This window comes from Mastigoproctus giganteus, chromosome 11 (genome assembly GCF_048544385.1).
Source record: "Mastigoproctus giganteus isolate SK-2022 chromosome 11, ASM4854438v1, whole genome shotgun sequence".
NCBI lineage: Eukaryota > Metazoa > Arthropoda > Arachnida > Uropygi > Thelyphonidae > Mastigoproctus > Mastigoproctus giganteus.
Window position 1 is genome coordinate 52,598,257 of NC_143585.1, and position 22,753 is coordinate 52,621,009.

Here is a 22,753-nt window from a genome sequence, read left to right on the forward strand (position 1 = left end):
TGAAAAGACAGGAATGTAGGTGTTTTATTCTGAGAAGTCCCATGCAGTAAAATCAAACAGGAAGTTACCCTTTATGTTACCAAAAGCAGTTCTGTAAGACAGTCTTATAAATATCTTCAAATAAGAATAGCAAGTAGAAATAAAATAACAGTTATTTGGGACACATCAGAACCAGTGCATTTTGGCCTGATTAAGCAGCTGCCCCAATTATCAGAAGTTTCACAGAAATAGTTAAAATACAATGGACCCTCACTTTACAATTGGTTCACTGTACCAAATCACGTTACGATGGAGTCACCATAGTAAAGTACTGTACACTATACAATGTGTAGTAAGCGCCAATCATTGTGATCATGTTTGTGAATTTAATTTTAATTCTATTAAACAGATTCTAATTAGCAAAAATAGGAACATTATCCACAGGCTATAAAAGTAAAGATATATTAAACACAAATTCACCCTATATTACCTTATCAATTAAAAAATTAAATGATACGTGATAATCGGAATAATTAATACGTACTGTAATATGTACATACTAACTAGTTGACATTTGTGGGTTGGGGTTAAAATTTAAAACAATAAAAAGATAAGCAATCAATGACAAAGAACATGGCACACACAAATTGCAAGTAACACGATACGTGCAAGTGAGAACAGAGTAACAAGTTACGAAGCTTTAAAAATAGGAATGAAGAGAAGATTCTGACAATTTTTTTATGATTATGATTGAAGATTCAATGGAAGTGTAAACACATTTTGCTATAACCCACAGAATTCCAGCTGTTGGTATTATCGCAAATTCGATAAGATCTGAGTTTCCTATCCATTTATGATAGATTGCACTAACAGAAAAGCCCAATAAACAGGTGACTAATTGTTATTGTTTTATGGTTGTGACCTCCAGAAATACGACCGAACCAAGTGGTATGGTTGGAGACAATTGTAGGGTAATCTTCAGTGCTGCAGTCTCTCCTGCCTTGATTAAACGGCATGTTGTCCCATTTAAACAAAGTAAATCCAGGCTATTTTCTTGATTAGATTCTGTACAGCACCCCAAATAACCGGAATCCACTGTATTTCAATTAGTGGGAGTTGGCCTATTGGTACAGCACAAAGTATATATGCAAACGTCGGTATTGATTTCTGTATCACAGTATCAATGTTTTTTTCACTAATTAACATTAGAAGTTCATTAACTGTATCAACATTCTGTAAAATAAAAATTCTCTGGAGATTTCGTTTGTGTTTCAAACATAATATAAAACTTTTTTAACCTATTTGAATTTGCTGGATGAATCCACCATCATCGTTCTCTCTACTCACAATCAACGCTACATAAATACATAATACATCCAACTTGCACAACATCCACCTTGAAACTGGGAATAGAAAAGTTGAGTCACTGGTGATACCAATGAAAAGTTAGAAGGGCAGTGTCTGGTTTGAAACGATCTGACATTAGGAGTGCTACGTGTAGTTTGCTGTTTTGGAGGCATTCACGACACCAGCTTGTGCTTCAAGCGCTTGTCTAGTATAGCCCTTACACTGACCCAACCTGAAAACTAAACTGAAGACTTATGACCTTTTCAGTTTACCTGAGATCCAGTGTAGAACTTGCCAGTCATTCTAACTTCTTGCTTTTATATAGCGGCTATCCATGAGGGAGTGTATAAAAAGCTTTACTGAAGTGTAGATATATACACCAATGAGCCAAAACATTGACCAGTGAGTTGTTATGCAAATTGAAGCAACTGCAGGTGAACTACAGCATGCGTGTGGGTTGGGACACTGTATAAAAAGCACCTGATGCTGAGCTACATTAATCATTGTTACTCTTGTTCTTCAAATGGGAAAGGCAACAGACTTAAGCATGTTTGACAAAGGCCAAATTGTAATGGCCAGATGACTGGGTCAGAGCATATCTGGTGGGGTGCTCATGGTTAGCCATGATTAGTACATACTGAAAGTGGTCTGAGGAGGAAAACCCATGAACTGCCGGCGAGGTGTTGAACAACAGCTTATCTATGCTAGAGGTGAGTTAAGGCTCTGCTCTCCCGGGTGCGTGGCAACAGAAGAGCAACTGTGGCACAACTCACCGGTAATTGGAATGCTGGTGACGGGAGTAATGTCACAACACACACACAGTACATCAAACCCTGCTGAAAATGGGGCTGCTCAGAGTGCCTGTGCTAACCACGGTTCACCGGCGACAGCACCTACAATGGGCATGCAAGCATCGAAACTGTACCTTGAATGATTGGTAGAAGATCATCTGGTCCGATGAATCACATTTTCTGTTGCACCATGCAGACAGCTGGGTAAGTGCATTGTTTACCCGGGGAAGTGAATGCACCTGGATGCACTGTGGGATGAAAACAAGCTGGTGGTGTCATGCTTTGGGCAATGTTCTGTTAGGATACCCTGTGTCCAGTTATCCATGTGCTAGGCACTATGTCTACCACCTACCTAAACATCATTGCTGACCAGGTACGCCTTTCATGGCAACGGTCTTCCCTTCTGGTGGTGCCATCTTTCAGCAGGATAATGCGCCATGCCACATCACCCAGATTGTTTGAGACTGGTTTGCGGAACATGAGGAAGACTTCCAGGTATTTCTCTGGCCTCCAAATTCCCCAGACATCAATCCCATCGAGCATCAGTGGTTTGTTTTGGAACGGCAACTGCGATCTGCAGTCTCAACCCCGGACCTTATAGGAGTTAAAAGGATCTGTTGGTACCAGATACCACAAGCACATTTAGAAATCTTGTAGCATTTATGCCTTGCTGGGTACGAACTGTTTTGGCTGCACATGGAGGACCAACATAATATTAGGTAGGTGGTCATAATGTTTTGGCTCATCAGTGTATACTGTCAAAATTATTACCTCTAACTGTTTAATGACTTCATAGTAGCTTAACCAGATTTGTCAAGTATGACTTGCCCCTAATGAACCCATGCTGGAATTATTCAATTTTTTTTTTTTTTTCCCTGGAGATGGTCCTGAATTCCATCATTAACAACAGACTTCATATCCTTCTGATCATAGAAGCCAAACTTGTTTGCCTGTAGATTTACTAGTGTAGATTATTGTTAAGTTTGAGTAGCAATCATAGTAGTTATCCATTTCCTCTTCAGCACCACATTTGTAAATTGGGGCACCTCAGCACTGATCCTCCTGGAGATACTCTTAACATTTCCAATAGTTTGATATGCTCATTTGTGACCTTTATAATTGAACATATGTTATCCTTCCTGATGCCTTGCCCTCTTTTTAACCTCGGTAGCATTTTGTGACAAACAAATGCTTCTCTTAATTTACAGCAATCTGATTCCTTTATTTCTCAGATTTGTTTGCTTTAGACTTTAAATATCATTGAGAAGGATTTGTTCAACTCATCTGCCATTTTTTGTTAGCTTTTTATATATCATCCACTACAATCAGTTAAAGAGATATTTGATTTACTCTTTTGTATTCCACACATGAGAATTCCTTACCTTGATCTTAGCTCTTTGCTAGCAATTTCTCATAACTGGCTTTCATTTGTCTTTCCCTATCAGTGGTTTTGTTGCATAATTCTCTTATATGCTCATACAAATTGGAATCATGTGATTATTAACTTTCCTGTGCTTGTATTTTTGCTCAATTAAACTCTTAATCTTGCCTGTCATCCATTTTTGTATCTCATATTTACAGTACTTGACCAGTGGTATGAATATGTTATGGCTTTGAGGATAAATCTCTTAAATATTTCCCATGTTATATTTGTATCTGATGTAATGGTCTCTTCATTGAATACAGCCCAAGAAATATCATTCCATTGTAGTAACACTGCATGGTTTTCTTCAGAATACAACTTTGTGGTATTGTGATCACTGCTTAGTCCTCACTATCAAGTTTTTGATACAGCTAGATTCTTTAGTTGAGAACAAATCTAGGATATTAAGTACTCTCATGGACATGCTGAGATAAGTAGCAATCACCTGTTTTGTTCAAAAACTTTACCATATATATAGTATATTTCTGGTGGCAATTCTGCCATTAGTCACAAGTTTGGCATGTTTGACTAACCTTTTTTTTTTTTTTAAAGATGAATCCATAGTCTCTTAAATAAAACTCAGATTTACAAAATATCTAATTATAAATTCAGAAAAGCACTGGTTTATATTTTTTGCACTTGATTATTTTATATTTCCCTTCATTTTCTAACAAAAAATGATTTCTCTTTATTTATGCATGAATGTTTCTTTATTTTTGTAATTATGCATGCTTATTTTTATTATTTATTTTATTTTTTTGCATGTGCTCCTTATGTATGTTTTTTTGCCTTTTTTCCTCCCCTTCTGCATGTCATGTTTAGATGTGCAACAAGAAAAAACTCATAACAGTATTTTCCAAGGTGTTGAGAGCTTTGAGCGGTCAAAACTTCACCATACTCAGACACAAGAGAAAGTGTGTCTGCCTAAACCAGAAGGTATTTCTTTTATACTTTAGTTGGATTATGTGGTTTATATTTAGCTTTTGCTGCACATTTAATTTTAAAATAGCTTCACAGTTATTTTGTATAAAGTATGAACTGTAATGTGTTTTTTTTTTTTTTTTTTTAAGGGAAGAATTTTTATACAAATATTCCATCAAAGAAAGCATCTGTTTTCTTTGAAATCAAAAAAATTGGATTACTATCCAATTTGACTATAGAGCCACCATTTTCTTGATTTGGATACCAACTTTTGTTGGCTTGACCATGTTCTGAATGGCTGTGGTTCACTAGGCTTTGTTTCTCTTGTCTAATGATAGATAATTATAAGTTAGATTAACTAGACTGGATTATAATAAGATTTAACAAAAATAAAGGAAAAAAACTCTTGGAGGTTCCCCAAAGTGGATACAACAAATTTAAAGTATGAAATGTGTGTTTTAACTGGCCAGGTGTCAGTGATGAGCTGTTGAATAGTTTTAGCTGCATTTTGGAATAAGTGGTTTAAACTTGATGTCTTAAAGATTTTAAAAAAATTTTCTAAAAAAGAGATCTTGTATTTAATTACTACAGCTAATCCAGTGGTTAGTGCACACATTATAGCAAATAGTTGCTGATCACCTGAGAGTAACCCAATTTTTGGAGAATATTTTGGGTTTTTGAATCCTGCTTAAATGTTGCCAATATTTCATCTTTTCTTAATGGATTACAGTACTTATTGTATGTGCTTTAAGTTTGTTTAAAAATTAAACTTTTTTACCTTTTTTGTTTTTTGAAAAATAAAAAATATTAATTCTGATAAATTCTAAAAATATTTTAGACATAAATAGAAAGTTCACTCTTATAACTTCTATTTTCTGGTTTAAAATACTTAAGTGTGTGAAATTTCAAGTACGCAAATGTGCATATTTCTGCTTATGTTTATAAATATCACTAAAAAATTAAAACATTATTTGATACTGTTAGTTACTTTCATTTTCAGGTTTATTTCAAATTTTGAAATGCATATCTTTCTGTAGTGTAGTGGCCATCTAGAGAGAATATCATGTTTTGTTACTGTCTTTACTCGAAAAATAATATTTTTCAAAAACAAATAGAGTAAGATTTAGATATTTATTGAACCAGTGTGAAGCAAAAAAACAAGTAACCCGAAACAGCATGTACACTTGTTGGTAGTGCACTAGTCTTCAAGAAAAAAACCATGTAGTTGCAAAGATGGTGATGCATCCACCAAGTTTCTGTACAAAAATTTGGTGGAGGGTCACCTGTCAGGTGACCCACCACTGCTGCTGGTTTAATATACAGTAAACCCCGGCTATTTGCGGTATCTGTATTCGCAGTCGCTGATTTAATATAAAATGAAACCTAAAAAAATGTGAATTTTAAAGTGCCATGAACATTTTCCTCCATAAAAAAACATGGGTGTGGCTAAAATTATCTTTCCCAGTCAAAACAGCGCTCAGTGGGTGGAGGGAGAGGGGTGACAAAATCACGAGCGTGGATGTTTCTCACTAATCCTTGTTCAGTATGTGTTATGCACTTGTCATGGAAGGTTTTGTCGTTTGCTTTTAATTTATATGCTTATCAATTTATAAATTGATATGCTTACAAAAGTTTTGCAGTCTAAAACAGACTTTTTAGAGTGTGTTAATGAAAGAAAGTGACTTTATTGTGGACAAGTTCTTTCTAACCCGTACAAAAATATGACTACGAATAACAAGGGCAATGTGAAAAGATCAAAGAAGCTGATGACATTAGCGAATAAAATTTGAGTTATTAGACAATTTCTAATGGTGAAAGTGCCTCCTCAGTGGCAAAACATAAAATCAATGAGTCAACGATACAATCGATCAAAAAAAATCAGAAGAAAAAATCCGCCTTAGTGTTCATGAAAACGTGCTAATTGCTTCAAAAATTTGCTCTATAACTCATGATGTTAAATTAGAAAAAATGGAAAAAGCTTTAAATCTGTGGATAGAAGACCAAACTCAAAATAAAATTCCATTAAGTTCACTCATCATTCGTGAAAAGGCAAAACTCCTTTATCAACACTTTAACGAAACTGGTGATGGCACTGGCAGGATAAGTTTTTTTTAGCTAGCAAAGGTGTGCTGGTTTGAAAGATTTGTTTGAAATTTCTAATACATATTACATTTGATATTAAATTGTTTCTTATTTTCATTTTGATGCCATATGCTTGCATTTCACTATGTACTGTCTATGTACATAGTCATATTATGAAGGTACATACAATACATACATAGACAAAATTTTAGACTAGTTTTTCTTATATATTTCATACTTTGGAACGGAACCCCTTTGTTACTATTGGGAGCCATAACTCAGTATTCGCGTTTTCGGTATTTGCGGGGGTTTACTGTATATTACTTTTATACTTCTAATTCTTTCAGTATTTATTATTTTTAAAAAATATACTTGGAAATGCCTTTAATTTTCATAAAACAAACTTTTAATTTCTAAAGAATGGCTATACAAAGGTTACATTAGTCTTAAATTTGAATATTAATCTTTACGTGTTGTAATTTTCTTTGTTTTCGTGTAAAACTACCACAGAAAGAAGTCAACTGGCTGGTTATGATCAAAAGTAGATTTGAATTTCATGGTTATGCAAAATTAGGGCCTGGCACAGGAGTTAGTTTTAGTATTTATCACCTTTTCAGCCTGATCTGTCTGATCATTGTAAATTGCTCTTTATTTAAAGATTTAAAACTTAAACTCCAGTATTAATTTAGGCTGTGCTAATTGGCATCATGTTTTACTTAATTTTGATCATTCTGATCACTTGCAGCATTGTGTAGTGAGAGAGCGAGCATATCTCATCAGCATTGAGCTTTTTCAATCCATTCAAATCTTTAAACACCTCAATCAGATCATGTCACAGATGCCTGTCTCTAAATGCTTCAGTTTGTAGAACTGAAGCCTATCTTGGCAAAGGGTACCCCTTTGCCAAGACCTGTATGCAGTACTCAATATGTAGCCATAATCACCTCCTTATCCCTGCTGGCAAAATTGTTGTATGTCATTGATAAAACCCTTTGAGCTATCCTGACAGCCTGTCTGCGGAGCTCAGAACTTCTTATGACTGCACAATTTACCCGGTTTTTTTTTTTTTTTTTCATTTTCCACTACCCCGAGTGTAGTACCATAAAGTTAGTACATTACTCTGGAATTACTGCTACCCATATGCAGTACTTTGCATTTGTGGATGTTAAACTTTAGTTGCCATTTCTCAGCTCATTGCCTAACTTTTGTAGATCGTGTTGCAGTAGCATACTGTCATTAACCACCCTGCCAACCTTTGATCCTCTGCAAACTTGGACATTAAGCCCGATATGCCTCCATTGATATCATTGATAAATATACAGGGTGTCTCAAAAATATTGGTACAAACATTTAGTGGGGGGTAGGTAACATCTAAAGGAATGTGAATCGCATAGGAACCCATAACCGGAAACGTCAGGAAGTAGTAGCAGAGGCACAAGAATCAGAAATGACGCAAAACAGTAATTAGTGTCAAACATTTATTTGACATAATATTAACAATGGAGTACGAGATGGATGTATTTCATGATGTTACAACATATGCTCGGAGGTTCCACCATGAGATGCAATGCATGCGTGACACAGTTGAACAAACCTGGAGTTTCTTTGACAGTAGCAGCTCAGACGAGTCTCGCCACGAGATCATTTCTGTCTCCACAGGCAATTCATACACGATAGATTTGAGGACCCCCACAGAAAGAAATCAAGGCTCGATAAATCAGTTGAGTGTGGGGGCCAGGCAATGGGTCCACCACGGCCAATCCATCGACGCCCAAAACACCTGTTCAAATGGTCACGAACACACCTTCCATAATGGGCAGGCACCCCATCATGTTGAAACCAAACGCTGCGTCTCACATTTGCTGGAACATCGTCAAGTAACCCTGGTAGAACTTGTTCAAGAAAGATCCGATATTTAGCGGAGTTCATGCGGGATGGTAACAGGTATGGGCAGACTAAGCAGTCACCGACCATACCTGCCCACACATTTATTGCAAAGATGTTGTGCCACATACCGTGTGGGCCCTCTGCTAATCCATACACTAGGTGCATGTCTGCCAACTCACAGTTCGTATATTGATGCTTGCTCTTCATGTGGTGACTATTGCTTGAATGAGTAAACCAGAAATTTTCCATCTTGCGAACTGATGAACAGTGCAGTGTACCAACTTACAGTGACATTTCCAGTTATGGGTTCCTATGCGATTCACATTCCTTTAAATGTTACCTACCTCCCTTAAATGTTTGTACCAATATTTTTGAGACACCCTGTAGAAAGCAGTAGGCCCAACACTGACCCCTGTGGGACTCAACTAATAACATTAGTCCCACAAAGAGCAGTGTGTATGGGTATGTCTGCCAGGGGCAAAGGTTGATGACGTTGTAGAGCGGATATCATCTTTTAAGGGCACAAAAGGTGATATAGTTGTACATGTTGGCACTAATGATATTAAGAGTAGGAGACCGGCGGAATTACTTAACAAGTACAGGTCACTGATGAAAAAAAGCCGTGAATTAGGGTTGAATTTGAAAGTGTCTGCAATTCTGCCCAGACAAGATAGGAGGAAGTATATGATGAGCCCTGTCGATCAATTTGGCCCTGGAAAGATTGTGCAGGGCTCAAGGGGTAGAATTTTTTTCAGCCTGGTCTGTACTTGTTAACAGGAGAGACTGTTTCTACAGGGATGGGATACACTTAAATAGAAAGGGTGCAAGAATGTTTGCTGATGCTATCGAGGCAGTGTTAGGTGGGTTGGAAAACTGCTAGATTGGGGGTATTTAAGGACTAATAGATTAACAGTAACCACTGGCAGAGGAGAAAATGATTCTTGCACTGCTTCTATTGGAATGAGCAGTAGCCTGGAAAATAAGATGCAGGATATTTCAGAGACTGCTGGGAATCATGGGGGTACAAGTGAACACATGGGTTGTGTTAGGGTGGCTAAGAGGAAGAGCAGGTGCATATATACTTGCGTGTACACCAATGCTAGGAGTTTAGTAAATAAATTTGAATTTGAGGTATTGCTCAAAACATCAAAGGCAGATATTGTTGGGATTTCAGAGACGTGGTGTCACACAGATATAAGGAATGCAGAACTGGAATTTGGGGAGTACAATGTCTACAGAAAGGATAGGAAGGGAGGAGGGGTTATGCTATTAGTTAAACACAAAATCCAAGGAAGTGAAGCCAGTCGACATCGTTGGACAGTGCAATGTAGAGTCAGTTTGGTGTGACATAAGCATTGGGAGATCAAAATTGAGAGTAGGAGTGTGCTATAGGCCTAATGACTCTGATGAGTATAATAAGAAACTGTACAGAGAAATAGTGGGCCAGTAAATCAGTTATAATGGGGGATTTTAATTTCCCAGATATTGACTGGAATTTGGGGGCTGGTCACTCACACATTAGCAAGGCTTTTGTGGATTTATTGGATGATTGTTTTCCACATCAGCATGTTCGGGAGGCAACTAGAGGGAGTAATACTCTTGATTTGATTATCAGTAGTGATTCTTCATGCATTAAGAATCTGCAGATAAATGAACCACTAGGTGGCAGTGATCAGTGTTCTGAAGTGGGAGTTACTCAAAGAGCACGGTGGCAGTGATCAGTGTTCTGAAGTGGGAGTTACTCAAAGAGGTAAGTTTGTGAGTTTTCTATTTGTATTTCCAAATCAAGTTTTATTTTCATTTCAGTTGAGTTTCTTTTAAATTTTTAAAGATAAAGTTAAGACTTTACTTTCAGTTTTAAAAATCATTACAAAGTTTTTATAGCATGGATTAAGTAAATTGATTAGACTCATTTATAACTGTTGATACAATGGCAGAATTAATAGTAACAATTATTTGTAACCTTATTTTGGTTCAGGAAATGGTGGGTTGTGCAAGGCTTTGTGAAAAAAACATTTTGATACATTGATGGGAGAAGTTTAGAAGTGGCTGGAACCCAGAATCAGTGAATGATTTGCTCCTCTCCACTTTTTCTGTATGCAGAAAACAAAGTGGAGAGGAGCAAAGTTTAAAGGGATATAAATTTAAATATGATTGGCAATAAGCAAAATGGAGGAATGGAGCACATTTTGGATAAGTTGACTAAGGAAAAAAAGTAAAGTAAATACAATAATAGAACTAAAAACAATTAGTACAATAATTTGTACAAGGTGAATTTTGAAGGGGGAGGTTTAATGTCTTTTCTAAAATTAGGTTTATAAACCTGTATGTAGTATTCAAAATGTGGCCTAACCATTACTTTGTACAATGAGAATCATCTCTTTAATGATTACTATTTAAATGAATATTTTCTTAACCACATAAATTTGCATATGTAAAAGTGTTAATTGATTCAATAATCATTAGAGATGGTTATCCCATTATATAAAGTAGTGGTTAGGCCAAGCAGTAGTGCCTCCCAAGTTATACTTGAGGCTGATACATACAATCAAGCTGTAATTAAACAATTCAGAAGAAATTAAATTAACCAGTATTCACCCAGGGAACAATTTTACAACCTTGAAAGGGTAGGTATAAGTGCATTTTGAATGAGGCAAGGGTTTGACACCCCTATAGCAAATACCAACACTTACTCCAAGAATAAAAATAAAGCTTTGGGGGAAAATACAGTAACTGCTTTTGTCACAGTGGCATCAGTTACTGTGAATTGCAGACACCCAAACTTTATTTTTAGAACCTTCAGATATACCCCCCTTTTATCTTCATCCTTCGATATGTTGGCCCCTGTCATTGTTTCATATTTATGTATATATCCTAATTTACCCATGTAATCTTAGTTTGTTGATTTCAAAATTCAGTTGATTTTTTTTTATATTGTCTTGCTTTTCAGTAAGTTACTTAGTATAGTTGCACATTTGCATTTTGCTTAAATTTGTCAGTTAGTTCTGATTGACAGCAAAATTTGTATTTTATTTTTTTTATTTCAAGTTGTTTAAAGTTTCAGAGGTACATGTACTCCACAGCATTCTTCTTCATAGCATCAACAAAAAAAAACTAGTTTTTTGGTCATATAGTAAGAAGGGAAAACTTTCTGTTGAAGAATATAATGGAAAGAAAAACTGAGGGAGAAGAGGTGCAGAGGAAGACCTGCAACTAGGTGGAAGGATGGGATCAGTGAACTTCCGGGCATGACACTTTGCGATGCTGCTTGTATAGCACTTGATTGATGCAGTTGGAGGATTTTGTTGGTGGGCATAATAGCTCCTCAGGGAGCTATGTGACTGGAAGAAGACTCCACAGCAGCTTAATCAGTATAATATGTCATCTGCCACATATTTGGAGAGGTCTTGGTTCAATACTGATGAACGTTTCTAAGACTACCATTGAAATCATTGCTCTGTCTCTGCTGGTAAAGTTCCTGTATATTGTTGACAGAATCCCATGTACTGCTTAGAACTTCATGTTAGTCTGTACAATCTCTTTAGGTTTCTTCTTAAGTTTGTCTGTGTGTGCATTAGCATGCATGTGCACAAGTCCACATTCTACAAACAAAATATATATACAGATTTATGTGACAGGCTACAGTGATGGTAAAATGTATGTGTTTATTTTATCAGCATTGGTGGAGTGTTTAAGCACATGTTTTAGTTTCATCTGTTCTTGGTTGTCAGGGAAATTCATGGTCTGTCACAACCAGATGGTGACAGAAATATGGCTTTTGGGATTCAATGGAGTGATGCTTGTGACAAAGTGGTTGTTGTGGGTTCCCTCACAGCAATCCCAAAACTTTCTTTTATTTTATATTTCTTATTGGAGTGGGTGTCAGCATTTTGCTTTATGGTTTGTTCATGGGGTTAAGAGTCTATACCTTGTAGTTGCATCTTACCCTTTCAGATTCTGTTTTATTTCCCTGAGTGAGTATTAACCCCTGCTGATTAACTTAATTTTTTGCATTGTTTAATTACAGATTGGTTGTAGGTAGGTAGCCTCATGAGCATATCTTGTTGCAGTTAGTAGCAAGTTTAAATGTAGTAAAAATTTATTCAGTAATAATTAGTTGATTATACCACTTTTTTTACTTTTAATTAAAATAATTTTTGTCCCTACTGGCAAAGTTCCTATGCATCACATAAGTTTGAGCTGTCCTAGCAACCTGTTTCACTGTTGAAAGAATGTCACATCAGACTACAATTATCCCCCCCCACTTTTTTCATTTTCAACAACTTAATTTGGCATTATCCAAATGTGTGTTAATTTACATTTGGCATTTTTCAACACATCCTTTATCCAGATCTTGTTGAAGGAGCATATATTGATTTCTCTCATTAACCACCTGTCCACCTTGTGCCATCTGCAAATTTAGACAAACTTGACATGCCTACAATAATTCTCTTAATAAATATTAAGAACAGTAAGGGGATCTAGCACCGAACTGTGGTATAAACTTGTATGTCTATGATGAGCAGTCATTAATAGGCTTGCCTCATAACTTGACCATTATTTTATCCATAGCAATAATTTGCCACATTGCTCCAATTTATACAGTTGTTTTTGTGGATCATTATCAAAAGCTTAATAAAATCTTTGATGTCAAAATTAATTTTTGTATCCAGTTCCTTTGTGATAACCTTATAGTAGCTAGATAAATCACTGATACAGTTGCTTCCATGATGCTTCAAATGTTAGAAAACACTTAGCACAAAATTGTAAACCATTTAGATATCTTGCATATGCTACAAATGGTGCTGATGTGGAAACCTAACTTTTTTGAGTTGTCCTTTCCGTTGAAATAAAACTTTGCTGATATCTCTTGTAGTGTTCATTATGTAATAATTTAATGTGGTTAGTTTATGGACACCCTGTACATCTTTAAAGAAATGGTAATAGTTATTTTTATATTCAGATATACAATTATTTATAGAAAAAATTTAAAAGGTTTTGAAACTAATGGTATTTTTCAGAGCATTGTTTTGGTGTTGGATACACTGGCAGTTGTTAGTGTGTTCACTTTAAAACTTTGAATTTGACATTCATTTTATGAAATAGTGCATCTTGTGTTGTGCTTTAATGAATCAACTATGCTTTTTTATCAAAAAGCAGATAAAATTAAGGAAACTTTTTTTTTTTTTTTTCTACTGCAGTTTTTACTATGCAGGTTCTATGTTAGTAGGTTATTTTCTAATTTTTTAGAGTTGAATGTCTTTGTATATATAAGAAGTGGATTCCCTATGGCTTTTTTTTGTTTATTCAAGTATAATGCCCAAATTTTTACTTAATTTCACATGGAAAGTATTTTATGGTTGACTGTGATATTGTACTTCAAATTAAAATTAGACATTTTTTACATGAAATTATGATTAAAAATCATTATGATTTTAAATGGTGAAGCAGTATCCTGTTTTATGTTATTATAGCTGAATATATCTTTATAATCTTTGAATCTTTTTTATAATGTAAATATTTTGCTTTAATTGGTGAGATGGTTGCAGCATGTTTTACACTAAAGTTTAGGAACAAATTTCTTTTGTAAACATGTTAGTTTTTTGAAATAACTTCATTACATTGTAATATAATTTAGTGTTTCTATTTTCCCCTTTCTTTTTTTAACCACTTATTTTTTCCAAATGTAAACTGAATTTAAGATTAAAAAAAAATCTTATGCTGGCAGTAAAGAGTTTTTGCTAAATTTTCCTCAAGATGTAGCCCAGGAGAAAGCACAGCAAAATATCCTGAATGGGGTGAGGAATTTCAAAAGAAACTCTCTAAAGCGCACCAGTACTGAAGAGAAATTTATACTTCCCAGCCAAATTGGTGAGAAAAACAAATTGATATAATTTTGGAGTATACCACTCACAAAATTGCTGGGCAATGCATACTAACAAGCTAACTGTAACCCTTGCTACTCCCACAGTAATAACATATCCCATTTGCAAGGTTTGGAGGCTGCATAACTGAAACACTTACAATTAATAATTAATTCAGTTGCATCACAGTTTGCTTCATTATGCCGTTTAAAAACCTCCAGTTTTGATGTTTTAGAGACATTGTGCTTTTAAAAATTTGCTTTGAGTAATAACTCAACAGCTTTTAAAAAGTTCTATCATTGGTTTTGCAAGTAATGGAAAGGAAATTCCTACTGAAATGTAAGTATTCCTACTGAGAAATTTCTGATCTTTTCTTTTAAGAGTTAAGAATTTAATATAAGAATAACGAAAAAAGCTTATGGAAGTTCAAACTTCAGAGATAACCAATATGTAAATGACAGGTCTTTCTTTAAAATAAGCATCCACAAAGCTGAAGTTGGCAATGGAGCCTTCATAATGACATTGACTTCTCATTCTTGCCAAAATGCAAAGACTGAAAACTACAAGTTGCTGTGTGCTACAAATAAACCGTACTTCTTACATGAATAATTCTAATTCAGTCTTCTTAATCATGACCACCACCTTTTAACCTGGTGGTGGTGCCTCCACTTGTGGCAAACATTGTGGTAGGTCACCTGACAAGTGACCAACTTTCTTTTTCATTTCTGAAAAAGTTTGGGTTTTTAATGGATTGCAATACTTATTAGAGCTTTTTAGCTTTTATTAAAAAAAATTAAATATTTAAAATTACTGTTTTTGTGCCTTTCAAAAAAAAAAAAATTCTACTGAAGATTACAAAAGCATTTTAGACATAAAACATAAATATCAGTCAACAAGTTTCTTTTATTTTTCAGTTTAAGAGCCAGTAAGTATTCTAAATTAAAACATGTACATATACTTCTGCTTATATATATAAATCTGCTAAAAAATTAATTTGAGACTATTAGTTAGTTCCTTTTTTTTCCAAACTTATTTCAAAAGTGAAAATTACATATGTTTCTATCATCAAGGTAGCTGATATCTTGATATTGGCAATGCAAGTGAGTATGCCAAAGCAAGTCACATATATATAAGCCGACCAGGCTAGCCGGGTGGGTAAAGTGCCTGCCTGGCAACCCAAAGGTCGCAGGTTTGATTCCCGCCTCGGGCTTGGATCAAAGTACTGCAAAAACCTTGGGAGGTGCATTATGGCCACAGAAGCCTATGCACCAACAAATACCAAAAAAAAAAAACATCTATAAACAAAGATGTAATTTGAAGCTATCTGTAGCTATCTACCCACAGAGCAGCATGCATCCTTGGTGAATATTGTCAGTTTTTCCTCTTTATTATGTAAAAAAAATCTTTCTAAAACAACCTGTGTTAGCCTAAAATAGGTTGAGTGAACAAGCACATGTTATAATTCAAATTCACAATTAAATTTTGTAACAGCATTAGGCTTTTGCAATTTTTAATGGTTCTAAAACCATTAAATATTTTTCAAAAGTTTTGTTTTTAAAAGCTTGTCTGTATTTAAGAAGGTAGAAACAATTTTTCATTTTGCATGGGTGCTATCACATAATACTTGTGCAAAATGAGAAATCAGTGTTGTGAAAAAACCTTCAATTGCCTATTTACCCAAATGCAATGCTAGGCATTTGACTCAATTCCTTGTGAGAGGACACTGTACAAACAGGAACATGTTGGATTACTAGAAAAATTCTAAGTTGGTTGTGTGGCTGCAGAGCAGAGGATTTGTGATTAATGAATATTCTTCAGATTGGTGTAACATAGAAGTGGCATCCCCCAAGGAGTGGTTCTTGACCACTGTGATTTTCATAAACGAAATTGATGAAGGGATAAAGGGCATGTCAAAATTGGGAGAGTCAATGATCAGTGCCAGGCAGCACTCTTTCAGGATGATTTGAACAGGCTTCAAGAATGGTCAGAAAGTGACAGCTGTTTTAATGCAGTAAAATGCAAGGTCTTACATTTGGGGAATAACAACACTCAAAAAAAGTTTGGTGGGGTTGATTAGAGGGATCTAGAAGTTATATGGGCAGATAGGAGTTTTCTGAGCAGTGTAAACAGGAACACCCATGGATCTTATTGACTTATTGAACTATATCCTGTAGAGATAGGGAGGTCCTAATACCATTTGTATAGGGAATTGTAATGTAAGACAGCATTTGGAATACTGTTTCCAGGTATGGAGACCCCATCTGAAAAAAAAAAGAAAAAAAAAAGCTTCTTGAAAGGGTCCAAAGATGGGCAGCTCAAAAGGTGAGATTGGCAGAAGGACAACCATAACAGGAAAGACTCCAATTATGAAGCGTATGACACAACTTGGAGATTTGGCATCTTAAAAGATCTGCATAGCCTGGGTCTCAGGGGACGACTCCCCATTTTTATTAAAAACTTTTTGGCCAACCGATCTTTCCAAGTTCGTGTGGGATCCTCACTCTCTCGTTCCTTTAGTCAAGAGGAGGGAGTACCACAGGGATCAGTTTTAAGTGTCACGCTTTTCGCCATCAAAATAAATTCCATCACAGGACAACTTCCTCCTACCGTAAACAGTGCCCTCTATGTTGATGACTTTAGCATATTTTGTCAGTCATGCAACATGAGGGTTATTGAAAGACAACTGCAAAAATCCATTGATCGCCTCAACTCCTGGGCACTTGCAAATGGCTTCAGGTTCTCGCCGGAGAAGACCGTTTGCGTACACTTTTGTCGCAAGCGTAATCTTCATCCTGAACCTGAATTAAGGCTCGGACAAAATGCTATTCCAGTAGCAGCGGACACAAAATTCTTGGGACTCGTATTTGATCAAAAGCTGACCTTTCTGCACCACATCCGTCAACTTCGCACAAAGTGCACACGCGGGCTTAATATTCTCCGCTCGCTCTCCTCTACATCTTGGGGAGCAGACCGTTGCACGCTTCTTCGGCTTTACCGTGCACTTGTGCGATCCAAACTTGATTATGGGTCCCAGGTATATTCTTCAGCCAGAGACAGTGCCCTTCGATGGCTGGATCCTGTCCATCACCAGGCTCTTCGTATCGCTACTGGAGCATATCGCACATCTCCTGTCCAGAGTTTATACGTCGAAGCAAACGAACCACCGTTATCGCTTCGACGTAAGCAGTTGTCTTTAAACTATGCTCTAAAGTTGAAATCCCTGCCAGACCATCCTACGTGGACATCCGTTTTTGAGCCACGTTGGGAAAACTTATATAATACCCGTCAGACTGCCAACCGACCTTTTGGCATTCGTGTCCAAGAGCTACTCAGAGTTTAACATCATGGTAGACAAGGTTGCACAAACACCAAAAGAAACTCTTCCACCCTGGCATGCTCATACTCCATCGTGCGACTTTTCCCTTAAGAAATGGGTAAAGTCTGAGACCTCATCATCTGTCTACCAGCAGCTCTTTTCTGCACATCGAGCTGAGAACTCAGACTTCCTGCCCGTCTACACAGACGGCTCGAAGTCTGAATCGTTCGTTGGATCTGCTGTTGTGTTCCCGGACACTATAATATCTCAGCAGATTCTTCCCGAATCCAGCATATACACTGCAGAGCTGCATGCTATAGAGTTAGCCTTGGATCACATTTGAATTTCTCAATGCCAAAGGTCAATAATATACTCTGATTCTTTGAGTGTATTACAGGCTTTATTATCTTTGAGACGCAGCTGTCATCCAGTTCTCTCTCGGGTTCAGCAGAAGATATATTCTCTTCATAAATATAAATTTGATATTCGCTTCTGCTGGATTCCTAGCCATATTGGGATAAAGGGAAATGATTTGGCTGACACTGCAGCCAAATCAGCAGCTCCCACTAACAATCGTTGCCTGTCAGTCCCCTATACAGACTACAGGCAAATAATACGAGAATATATATATTCCCAATGGCAAGAACTATGGCATAGAGAGAGAACAAATAAATTATACCAAATAAAGCCTCTAATACAAACATGGCATTCCAGTCTGCGCAGGAATCGGAGCGAGGAAGTTGTTCTTGCCCGACTCCGCATAGGACACAGTCATCTGACACATTCGTTTCTGCTGAGGGCGGATGATCCTCCTATGTGCGAGCAATGCGACACCATTTTATCCGTTAAACATATTTTATATGACTGTCCCAGTTTTAGTAATGCTCGTTTTATCGCTTTTAACCATCTGACTGAGCCTTATACACTCAGTCAGATTTTATCCGACAATGACCACGTGTCTGCTATTTTTAAGTTTCCTGAAATCAGTAAACCTTTTTAACCATATTTAAAAAATCTTTTTATTTTTACCTTGTTTACTGCTATTCGTCTTTTAAAATATATACGTGGTTTTTATACCCTGACTTAGTGACCTAATTCGTTAGGTCACTGAAAGATTTTTATCACTTTCATGACAAGGTTTTGGCGCATTATAGCCTTAGTTGCTGATGCGCCAATAAAACTAAACCAAACAAACAAACAAAACTCCAATTATGTGGACTACAGAACTTGGTAACCTGGCACCTTAAGGGGGACTTGAGGTTCATAAGGTTAGGGTTAGTGAAATTAATTTTCACTGTTATAAAGAATTCAGAACTAGGGTCCATAATTCAAATTACAGGGGAAGTTTTTGTTTAGCCAACAAGAAGTTGTTGATTACTGGAACAAGTTGCCTTTGTAGGTAGTTGAGGTTTGATAGTTTGAGGAAATTCAAGTCAGCTGAATAGTTACTTATCTGAGGGAAGTGCATAACTTGGTATTTTACCTATATATATTTTTTTTTTTTTGGTTAGTGCAACAAAACCCTATCCTTGCACTACTAAAAGAGTGCTTATTTTATAGACTTCCTCTTATGACATGCTATTTCTATATACAGTGTGGACCCCTGGCTTTACTTTGTTCACTGAATGATCAGCTCACTTTATGATGGGCTCTCCATAATAAAATACCACTCACTATACGATATGTAGTAAGCACCAGTCATTGTGATCATGTTTGCAAATTGAATTTTAATTCTATTAAATGGTGATTCAAATAAGTGAAAATAGGAGGAATACTGTCCACAGGGTATAAAAGTAAAGATATAAAGCACAAATTAACACTTTATTACCTTACCAATTAACAAAACTAAATGTTATGAAAATCAGAAGAATTAGTTTCCATAGGTTAGCAAAATAATAAATTTATGCTTATGTACATAGCTTAATTAATACTGTAATATGTACATATTGATATTTCTGTTCATTGACTTTTTGTTGTAAAATTTAAAACAGTAAAAAAAGATAAGCAATCAATAATAAACAAGTAACAAGTTTATGAAGTACAAGTTTATGAAGCCTAAAAAATAGGAACGAAGTGAAGATTCTGAAATTGTTTTTTTTTTTTTATGATTGAAGATTTCATGGAAGGGGAAATGCATTTCACCACAATGTAAAAACCCACAATTCCAGCTATCGGTATTATTGCAAATGCAATAAGATTGAACTTACTACCCATTTATAATAGATTGCACTAACAGAAAAGCCCAGGAAACTGTAAATTGTTTGTTTTTTATGGTTGTGACCTCCAGAATGTATTTTAGAAAAATATCAAAGGCATTCAAAATCGATTCTCATAACTGAACATATGATAACAATGAAAGTGTAGTACATTTTAATGATTTGAATTGGTTTTTTGAAATTTGATTCTATTAACAGGCAAATTCTACTAACCCAGGGGTCAGCAACCTGCATGCGGCTGTGACGTGAATATAGCATTAGTTTCAGCAAAACCACAAGCATTTCTCAGTTTAGTTTTCCTGCACATTGCGAGCAGAGTACACATACTGCAAGGTGTCGAAGGTTAACTGTTTAGGCAGTGGCAAATATAAAAGTTTCTGTCCACAGTCTCTTGTTTAACAGAAGCACTCAATCATATTTAGAAAAGTTTTTTTTTTTTTTTTTAATGAATTCCTAGAAAGCAAATAGCATTTGCTAAGGACTTGGCAAATGTAAATTTCTTATGATAATTTAAAGGCCAGTATATAACCCTTAGAAGTGTTGCTGTTATGGGTATTGCATCAGGCATCCATGTAACTGTTCACTGATTGCAATAAAGATATTAAAATAGGAACAAAATAATCAGTGTGTACATGTGTTTGTGATAGGCATGTGAATTCACATAAATCACTTGACTTTTTAAATCAATGACTTGGTATTATTAAACAAGTGAAATAAGAGGACATTAAAATTGCTATCACTTTTAAAATGTCAACTCAAAAGAAAGATTGAGCAGAATTGGAAATGGAGTTAGAGGACTTAAAAAATCAAGGACATGTGGAGTGCAAGACTAAAAATGACTTGAAATTGAGAATTTGGGGAGGCAAAATGTTGCTCTTTCAATTCTACACAAATGGATGGTGATAGATGAGTTGAAAAAGCAAGGTCAAATAGTGTTCAATGCATGGAGTAACTTATGAAAAAGTTGCATTTGGACTTCTCTGTTAGTTTATTTCTGTGAGCAAATATTTTCGAACATAAAGGTTTATTAAAAAATAAATCAAGAAGCCATCTGAACAATGAGTCTTTGACATGTTTAAAGATAAATTACAGCATACTTGCTCAAGAAGTTCAGCAGCAAAAGTCACATTAATTCATACCTAATTGGATGTTTGTTTTTTTTAGTGTTAATAAATGTTTCAAAATATTTTTAATAAAGCATCTTCCCACTCTATTCCACTTAATCTCCCCTCTCCTTCCAGCTTGAGCTGAGGTGTGGCTCTTCAGATTTTTTTTTTAAATTAGATCAAAAATTGCCAACCCCTGTACTAACCAGTGATCATGTTATCTGGTGCCTACTTATTTCACTTTATGATGGGCTTATGGTTGGCTCTGACTGGACCATGTTGGTCTTCCTCTCAGCTAATAGCAGCTGTAAGCATGTTGGCCATATTGTATATAAAACTAATACAATTTCCATGATAAAAATTGCCTTTTAGAGATACATCTTAGTTATATAGCAAAAATTTCAACTTCTGAGGTCTTGGAACGAATTACCAAAAAACATTGGGTTCACATTACATACGATGATGTGTCTGGTACAATTAATATTGTAAAGCAGGGCTCCACTGTAATTGGTCTATTGAAATAGGCTTGAACTTTAAAAATAACTGAGGTCTAAGCACATTCTTTTTCAGGTTACACTAGTGTTAATTATACATATGCATATTTCAATTCTTTAATTGAATTGTTTATCCAGCAGATTGCATTACTTATTTCTACACAGAGGTAAGAAAAGACTTAAATTTCCTTATTGGAATTTCTTCAATGAGATGAAGAGTAATGTGAAAAATTCAAACCGTGTGGCAGCTACAAACACGTTTTAACAAGTTGTTAAAAACAATGAACACCAGTGGTTAAATAAACTGTTGCTGTTCTCATATGAACCATGCTTATATTTGCCATTAGTAAAATGGGCACGATACTTTGTTCTTCTTAAATTAGAAGTTTCTAATGCCACTCGTAAAATCTCATCTTATCAGTAAAATTATCATTGGATTAAGTGTAGCATTTGGAATGCCCGACTACCATTCAGTAAAATGGCAGTAACTCCTGTAAAGGGCCATTTGGTGCCACATTACAGATAAATAGTACTGTACTTTATATCTTTTGTAAGAGAAGTGCAGTATATTAGTAATGCAACATTAAGACTTAATATCTTCTGGATTCAAATGAGAAGTCCTACTGCCAGGTGTGGTTCTACTGATTGTGAAAAATCATAGCAGTAACTTTGCAAAATGAAAGATGAGTGCCATTGTGAGTCTTTTGCATTGTAAATTTCTGTTTTCAAATATGCGTATGCCTATTATATCAAGTGGATGGCAAATCTTGCTATTTATATATATATATTTACATGTGTAAACTTCAAGTGAAAGTGTTATGGTTTTTTTTGCAAATATTTGTAGATAAAAATCTGTTGGTCAATTCACTACAAAAATTTGACAGAGGTGTTTTTTTTTTTTTAGTTAAGAATTTTTACATGGTCTTAAACAGCAGTTGTTCTGAGGCACATGTTGATTATGTTTTAGAAATTTATACAGATAGCACTTGCAGGTAACTAAGTGAGCATTACTGAAGTTTATCTTTTTTTTTTATAAAAGAAGAGAGGGTTTATTAAAATATTCAGTTTTATAGTTCTGTATTAAAATCAGCATTAATCATTTTTTCCCTTCTATAGATCTTAAACAAGAGAAACTACATATAAATGTTGTGACTGGCATAGAAGAATTTGATAAAAATGTCTTGCTTCATACAGAAACACAAGAAAAGACCATTTTACCTACTCCTGAAGGTAAACTGGCAGTTACATGATATTGCTGATATACTGTCCTTGGTCATTGCATTTTGTTTGTCATGTGTTTGTCACTTCTGTTGGTGGAAGTACTAAA

At 35.5% G+C, this 22,753-nt stretch overlaps 1 protein-coding gene across 5 annotated transcripts in view; it reads left to right on the forward strand.

The window, feature by feature from the left end:
- Positions 1-22,753, forward strand: part of LOC150078009 (uncharacterized) — an 85,981-nt gene that overhangs the window by 53,526 nt on the left and 9,702 nt on the right. For 2 of the 5 annotated variants that reach the window (XM_090384208.1, XM_090384209.1), the window contains exons 3-5: positions 4,363-4,476; positions 14,188-14,301; positions 22,543-22,656. In XM_090384208.1, coding sequence (XP_090240334.1) covers positions 4,363-4,476; positions 14,188-14,301; positions 22,543-22,656 — 342 coding nt within the window. The remainder of the gene's footprint in view (positions 1-4,362; positions 4,477-14,187; positions 14,302-22,542; positions 22,657-22,753) is intronic. The other 3 variants (XM_090384212.1, XM_090384211.1, XM_090384210.1) reach the window with 3 other exon arrangements.